Genomic DNA, 7,754 nt, shown 5'->3' on the forward strand with positions numbered 1-7,754 from the left:
GTGGTGGGGCGGGGGGGGGGCACAAGCAGCCCCTTGCAGGCTGCAACTCCGCCAGTGTGCGCAAGGGGAAAGCCGCGGTTCCCACCTTTTATCCTGTAAAGCAGAATCCATTTTTCAAGTTTGTTCCCGACCCTTTCATATATTGAAAGTGCAATATATTTCACTTTCATATATTGAAAGTGCAACCCACTTTTGGGCTGGGACCCACGGGCTAAGGAAGGAGCGCTGGATTAAGAAGCCTGTTCTCTGCCCCAGCCACTTCCTGCCCCCTGGAAGCAGCTAGGTGCAGTCATTTGTTTCCCGTGCTCAGAAATAATTTCCAATGAGATTTCTTTGATTCTTTCGATTTCCTCCCGAACTTTACCAGGGCCACGACTCCTGCCAACCCCCCACACCCTGCCAAGACCAGGCTACTTTCCCCGCTCTGCCCTCGCCGCCTGCTGCATCCGGTCCTGCTGCCCAGCGTGTCCCGCGCCTGTGCAACCTGCTGCACGAGGATGAGGAGACGGCTGCGCAGCCGGGTCCTTCCCGGGGAGAGCGGGGGCTGGGCGGCTGCAGGGTGCGCGGAGTGCCCTGCACTTGGGAGATCGCAGCAGGTTGAGGCCAGATGGGCAGACTGTACTCTGTGATAAGGACCTTGTTTGGTGGTGATGTCAGGGCAGGAAGTGACATCCAGCGCATTGTACACCATGTGGCTGTGAATCTAACCGCTTACATTTCTCCTGCACGTCAGCAAGAGGAAGGGAGAAGCAGGAAGAGAGCCGGCTGGGAATCGTCAAAACAAGCTGCTGGCCACAAGCAGAGACAAAGGGGGCAGGAGAAAGCAGCCGGCTGGGATGAGGAGAGAGAGACACAGCCAGACTCAGAATGCGGCTCCTGACCTAGACAGCTGTACAGGGCAAGGGTGGGACTAAGGCTGCTGCATTGGCTGTGCCTCCGGAGGTGGGGAAGGGGCACTCCGACGTGCCAATTGAAATATTGTGATCTGATATTGATCCCTGGAATACATGCTGTGTCCCTTTTGATGTGTATCTACCTGCATTTATCTTCTCTCCTTGGCTGGGTGTAAAACGTTTGCCAAGCTGTAGACCGCCCCGAGAGCTCCTTGTGCTCGTGGGATACCCAGAGCTGTGGGGTCTTTGATATTTAACAAGAAGTGGGCTTGGGCTTGGCCATGGCAGTGAATGACTGAGAGCTGAGGAGGGGGCTGTCTGTCCCGTGAAGTCCCCATAGCACTGCTCCCCCTCACCCCGCACCGTGCTGGCATCCCCAGGCTGAGGGCCTGGCCCAGTGCTAAGGGCAGGGCAGTGTCCTCAGCTCTGCTGGCTCTAGCACAGAGTCCTGCCCACAAGCATGGGCCTGTGGACTCTGGGAATGGAGAAGGCTCTTGAATTAGGGTGAAGGCACTGCCTGCTGATGCCTGAATCCAATGGCTTGCTCACAAGAGACAGCACCTTGCTTAGGCACCACTTGTTCCCCAACTCCCAGCTTATTCAGGTCTCCCCCACCTTGCACACACAGACACCCTCATCCCAACCCCAGGTGGGTAATGGTGCTGGGGCTGGCACTAAAGGCTCTCGGCGCTTTATTTGTATAATATTGTAGTTCTTGGGGTAGGGTGCCCCTAGGAGCAGGTCAGCTGGCTGGCCTCGTCCATGGTGCTGCGTGGGTGCATGCGGCGCCGGCGGAGGCGCTGGATGCTGGCATCCACATCGAAGCCCATCTGCTTGTCATGGATGGAGGAGCGCAGGTGCTCCTTGGTGTGCTGCATGCGCTCCACATTCCTGGCCGCGTTCTGCATGGAGGACTCCAGCAGTGTGCTGCCCTGTGGTAGAGGACAGGGTGGGTACCATTGAGTGGGGCCTCACTGGTCCCTTCCTTGCTGCTGTCACTTCCCAGCTCAACGCCCCCCCCCCCACTCTTCAACAGCATCATCCTCTGCAGCTGTTACAGCCTGATGAGGCATTGCTGCCCCCAAGACCCCAGTATGCCATCAACACCCGTCTCAGCTGGGCAAAGTCCCACCCACCCAGCAACAGTGTCACTTCAGTCATTACCACCAGGTGAGGCATTGCGTCTGGCAGCCTCATAATCCATCACAGATCACAGGCAGGCCAGGTGCAAAAGCCTAGTAACACCATAACCTCCTACAGCTACCATATTTGGACAGCATTACTGCCTACAGCCACCACAGTGGGTAAGCTGCTCCCAGTCTATCTGCCCCATTGCCCCCTACAGCTTTCCAAACTGGATGAGATAACCCTGTGCCTGGCAACATCTTCCCCTGACTGCCATTAGAGTGTGGGTACCTGTGTGAGGATGTTGGCCTCTGGCAGCTGGGTGCCCACGTGTCGCTGATACACTCGCACTATGGGCCGAGTCAGCTTCTCTCGCGTCTCTTGGTACTTGCTGGACTCAGGGCCCTGAAACCCAGAGCCACAGCAGGTCAGAGTTGGGGGAGCCCCACAGCCAAGGAATCCCCTCCCACTAAAGGCACATACTTCAGCCTCCCCAGTTGGGTCCCCCTTTCCCCAGCCCTTTCCCCTAGCGGGTGCCACCCCATAGGCCAGCTGGTATCTCTACCCCAGGTGCTCCATCACTGCCCTCCAGCTGGTACTCCCTCCCCTCCACTTCTCTGCAGTCCCTCTCTGGCTATGGAGCCCTTTTCCCATCACACCTCCTGTCTGCTCATCTCTCCTCCCACCTGCCCCTCCTCTCCCTTCTTCTCTGCTCCCAAACCCTCTCCTGCCCCTGCGCACCATGGTCATGCCATGGGTGATGCTCATCTCATCGTGGAAGCGCTGACAGCGATTCAAGGTGCTGCGCATGCCCCCCATCACCATATAGAGACGCTCCTGCCAGGGGAGAAGCAGAGACACACAAGTAGTTAGGGATCAGCCTAGATCTACACAGGAATAGGTCCCCGTCCCACCCCCTTCCTCTCCAAGCACTGAGTTTGAATTAGAGGTGCTGCCCCTTTGAGAGGGAAGGGGACATGGAAGTCATCCTTTGGGACACCCTCCCCTGCCCCCACAATGGTTGGGATCCTTGGGAGAAGGCAAGGTGGGAATCAGGAGAAGAAGGCAGGGTCCCTTGGGGGGCAACACATGAAGATGGGCTGTTGTGGAGTGACTGGAGTGTATGGGGAGAGGGAACAAAGTGTGTGTGAGGGCCAGGGCCCTAGGGAGACGGCCTGTGGGGAAGAGGGTTCTGCAAAAAGGCTGGCACACGTCGGGTAGCATCCCATTAGGGTTGTTGTGGTGGGCAGGGTTCCCCAGAGGGTAGCATGTAAAGCAGTTTCCCATGAGGGTCAGGTTCCTGTGGGGGGTTGCAATGTCCTGTGTGGGGCCAGTCCTCTCCCCTAAGTTACCTTGAGGGCCATAGTCTCATTCATCTTACGCTGCAGGCTGCCGTCAATGGCTGCCTGGGCTTCTCGGAGAGTGGCTGTGGCCTGGACCGTGTCCTCTTTCAGCACTGTCAGCACCTTCTTGGATTGCACTGTGAGGCGCCGTGCCTCCTCGATAGCTGCAGCACACTCTGGGGTGTGGGATGCCCGTGTCAGGACTGGTCCCAGTGGGTGGGAGATCCCCACTATGTATTCCCCTCACACAGAGGGGAGATGCCACCCATGTTATAGACCCTCAGGGCAGAGATATCCTCTACTATGAATAGTCCCCCAATCTGTACTTTGTGGAGATGCCACAAGGCACAGCACCCCCACCATGGGGATGGGGGAAGGCACAGCCCACACTCTGTGTATCCTTCCCATTGTAGCCAGCACCATGGGCCAAGGGAGCACGGGAATAATGGGAGGGATGTAGCTTGAGTGCCATTTTCCTGGGGAGCCCATTGGCAGCCATGGACTCAACAAGTTGGGACAGGCAACTGGGTGACAGTTGATGGAGGAGTATGGGGAGAGAAGAGAGGGTGCTGAGGGGGTCATGGGGTTCATGTTCCTGGTTGGTAGAGAGGGCGTCCCTGGGGAGACATCTGTGAAGGAGAGATGGATCTCTGGGAAGGGCAGAAAATGGGGTCCTAGTGGAGGCTGGAAGCATCTGAGGAAAGCTATAAGGGGGTTTCTGGGGGGCTGAGGCAATCCCAGGGGTTGAAGGGATCTCTGTGGGGCTGGTGATGGTGTCTCTTTGGGGATGGTGACAGGGTCCCTGGCAGAGGTGAGAGAGGGTGGCCCGAGGAGGCAGGGGTGTCTACTGGATTCAGTGATCGGGGCACAGGCTCTCTCCTAGATGGCCTCATCCCTTACCTGGTGTGTAGGGCCCTATGGGGTTGGGCTCCGGCGTGGGGTTCCTATCCACATTGGGGGACGAGGGCCGGGTCAGGCTGAGCCACGAGTCACGCCCAGACTCCAGTAGCACCCTGTGCAGTGGCTGCCCCATCAGCTCCAGCACGCAGCCCCGTTCCTCACAGAGCTCCCCCAGGGAGCGCTGGCACTTGTCCAGTGCCTGCCGGATCGACAGTCAAATGGATGGGTCAGCGCCTGTTCTGACACCCCTTATACTCACAGCCCCCAGGGCACCTGTACCTCCCACTGCCTGCTGGACTGGTGGCTTGGTGCCCACTGTGTTACCCTCACATGCTGTGGTCCAGAGAGCACCAGTGCCACACAGCAGCTGCTGCACAGATAGATGGGCTTGTCAGCACTTGCCATGACACCCCTTACACACATGGTGATCTATGGAGTACCAGTATTGCCCAGCACTTGCTGGGCAAGCAGACAGATGGACAGACAGACAAGTCAGGGTCCCCCATGACACCTCTCACACACTCCCAGAGTCCCAGAGTTAAAGACATTCCTTGGTGTCAGGTATCCAGGTTGTAGCTGTATTGGTTTAGAGGCCAAAGGAAATTCCTGCCCAGAAGAGCTGTCCATCTTTCCACTCTTACGTGAAATATGAAACATCATAACCTGAAGGAAATATGCTTCTACATCCTGTTTACCATCAGACAACTTTGAGGTTTTCAACCTTTCTCTGTGGCGAACCTGGACAAAATGAACTATTCCAAACAGGAGATTTTACCACACCTTCAGCTGTCCTGTGAATTATGAATTTTTGTTTCTACCTAGGAGAACTTTTACAATCTCTGCTCTCTCCTATGCCTGATGAAGGGTATGTGCGCCTGAAAGCTTGCAAATAAATAAAATAGTTTGTTTGCAAATATCTAGTTGGCTTACTAAAAGATACCATGAGTTTTGATTCCTTGGTGTGAAATTCCCTGCTTGGAGCCATTCCTAGAATGGCCTCATATCAGTTTTCCCTGTCTTTTAACCTGTCACCTTGGGCAAAGGAGCAAAGGGGGCTGTATACATTTAAAGCTCTTTGAAAACTTGTTCCCTACAAAGGACTCCTTATTTTACCTCATTCCCCCTGTAACAGAGCACAGGGGTGTAAGCAGCCAGCAAAGCAGGCTGCAGGTGGCTGCACTTCCAATCAGACCCAATTACCTAATTGGGAACAGGGACCAGCTGTTCATTATAAGAGCAGGGCCCCGAGCAGTATAGCCAGCAGTCTGCTGCAAACACTTGGGAGAAGAACACCACCCAGCTAGAGCTACTGCTCAGATCATCTTGGTAGTAAGGGTAGGAGCTGTGGGGATGGCAGGAGGGTCCTGGTGCTGGGGCTGGGGCTGGGGCTGGATGGTGTGGTGGCAAGGCAGTCTCCAGAACACACCACACCTGTGCCTCCTCAGTGAAGGTTGAGTATGGGGCGCCAGAAAGCCTCAGCCCTCCCTGCCTTGAGGGTAACTCTGTGGAGGGGAAAGGCTAGGAGAGCACACCCCAAAGTCAAAGCGGGAACCCAGGCTCACTGTGAACTCTGAGGCTCCATTAAGGAGATGGGTGTGGGGCTCCAGGGAGGTGGAGCCCTAAGCTGAAAGAGCTAGATGTAAGGCTCCTCAGGCAAGGGGATAAGGGGATTTGTGAGGTCCAGTGTAGGACAGGGGGTGAGGCCCCAGTGTAGGGTATGAGGGGACTGAGAAGGTCCTGAGCCAGGCACAGTGCCCGAGGTGGTAGGAGCTGGGAGCCTTGAGTAGGTGGGGGCTGGGAGCCCTGACTGATTGAATGAGAGTGCAGAGATGGTGAGCTCCAGTGGGGAGTAAGAGTCCCGTGTGAGACTCTGGCATGCGGGTCCCAGTGTGAGAGCATAGGCTTATAGGCCAGGTGAGGCCAAACAAGTTAAGGCTGGGTGTTAGGCCACGGATGCCATCTGCAAGGCATGAGACATGGTATAGGGTAGGTCAGCCATGTATGTAAGCCCCTGACATCAGGGCAAGTAAATGGGTAGCCTCCTGCCTAGTTTATCATCATTTAATTGTATCATGGTGGCAGGCAAAGTAGGTGGGCAGTTAGCCCTGAGACAAGTGGGTGGGTCAATGACTTGACCAGCCCCGGGATGCTCACTTGTTACATCCCCCAGCCTGTCACCGTGTCATGGTGGGACTACATTGCTGCATCTCCAAGCAGATGCTAGTCTAGTCTGATCGCTGCAACAGAGCCCCTGACAAAGCTGTGGTTTCTGAGCATATGTTTAATATACCAGTGAAATATACTGTGAATTGTATATGATGTGGCTTTAAATCTGTAACCGCCTACATTTCCCATCAGCATCAGTGAGAAAAAGGAATTTACAAGCAAGGAGTGAGTGGGCGTGGAGTAAGCTAAGGAAGAGGGCTGGCGGGGAATGGAGACAAAGAAGCCAAGCAAGCAGCTGGAAGGAGAGAGAGGAAGATATGCAGCCAGATTCAGGACTAAAACCGTGGTTCCTGACTGGGAGACCTGTACCAAGGAACTGTGGGACTAAGGCTGGTTTGTAGGGTACACCTCCAAAGGTGGAATAAGAACTTAAGGTGTTAAATGTGTGCATTTGCAGGATCATTATTAGCCTTGCTAGTAATACTGTCACTATTGCAATACTGTGATGATGTGATACTACATATTGATCTGGTCTTGTTCTTTAGTTTTGGCCCATTGTCCTGTGAACCACGACCCTACATACGAAGTTGGAAACCCCAAGTGGCTCATCCTGTGTTCTTGGGTACATTTTGACTTGGGGTACACGACACCAAGGTGACTGCACAAGCGGAAAGCTGTAATTATGTGGCTCTGATAGGCTGTAGTTCAGCTTGATGATATGTACTTGGCATGTAAAGTGGTAATAAAAAATCTAACAATACAATAATCACTGGCAAACTAAAAAAACGGTGCTGTGAAGAAGAGGAGGGCTTATTATTTAAAACAGCTCACTAATACAGTGGGGTTCCTAGTGGAAACTGCAATGGGTAAAAGCCCAGTGCATGGTGTTAGCACATCAACAAAACCACAGATGGCGTATCAGGGCACTGTAATTGGAACATTTAAAATGGGTGTGGCTGTCCTGCAGGAGAACCCCAAATCAAAAAGGTTGGTTGCTGTAAAAGCCAGGCAATAACCTTCAATGAAATGCAGGAAAACTGGCATGCTATGGACACAGACAGAGTTGACATTTTTTTTGTATGATCTGGCCCCTGAACATGCTTTGTGCATGTGTTATGCCACAGCTGTATCTGTAGAGCACTTTAAAAATGTTCCAGTGCAAAAAATTAACCCTTGTTAAATCAGGTAGTAAGTGTAGTGCTTTAAATTAGAGTGCCTTAGAAGTTCCCTGAGAGGGTTAAGGGTTGTGCCCCTGGTCTGCCACAGGGAGGAGGCAGACAGTTCAAGGAGATGCGTGCCCCCCCCCCCCCCCCCCAACGCGGGCGCC

At 54.2% G+C, this 7,754-nt stretch overlaps 1 protein-coding gene and 1 long non-coding RNA gene across 2 annotated transcripts in view; one reads left to right on the forward strand and one right to left on the reverse strand.

Moving 5' to 3' along the window:
* Nucleotides 1-1,584: 1,584 nt before the first annotated feature.
* Nucleotides 1,585-7,754, reverse strand: part of CCDC105 (coiled-coil domain containing 105) — a 14,837-nt gene continuing 8,667 nt past the window's right edge. The window contains exons 3-7 of the mRNA XM_006034676.1: nt 4,262-4,460; nt 3,371-3,537; nt 2,760-2,855; nt 2,310-2,423; nt 1,585-1,825 (exon numbers count right to left, since the gene is read on the reverse strand). Coding sequence (XP_006034738.1) covers nt 1,625-1,825; nt 2,310-2,423; nt 2,760-2,855; nt 3,371-3,537; nt 4,262-4,460 — 777 coding nt within the window. The 3' untranslated portion in view covers nt 1,585-1,624. The remainder of the gene's footprint in view (nt 1,826-2,309; nt 2,424-2,759; nt 2,856-3,370; nt 3,538-4,261; nt 4,461-7,754) is intronic.
* On the forward strand, nt 5,525-7,604 carry LOC102375644. Its single transcript, XR_325061.1, has 2 exons — nt 5,525-5,596; nt 6,620-7,604. It is a non-coding gene; the product is annotated as an uncharacterized LOC102375644 (long non-coding RNA).

This window comes from Alligator sinensis, unplaced genomic scaffold, assembly GCF_000455745.1.
Source record: "Alligator sinensis unplaced genomic scaffold, ASM45574v1 scaffold1391_1, whole genome shotgun sequence".
NCBI lineage: Eukaryota > Metazoa > Chordata > Crocodylia > Alligatoridae > Alligator > Alligator sinensis.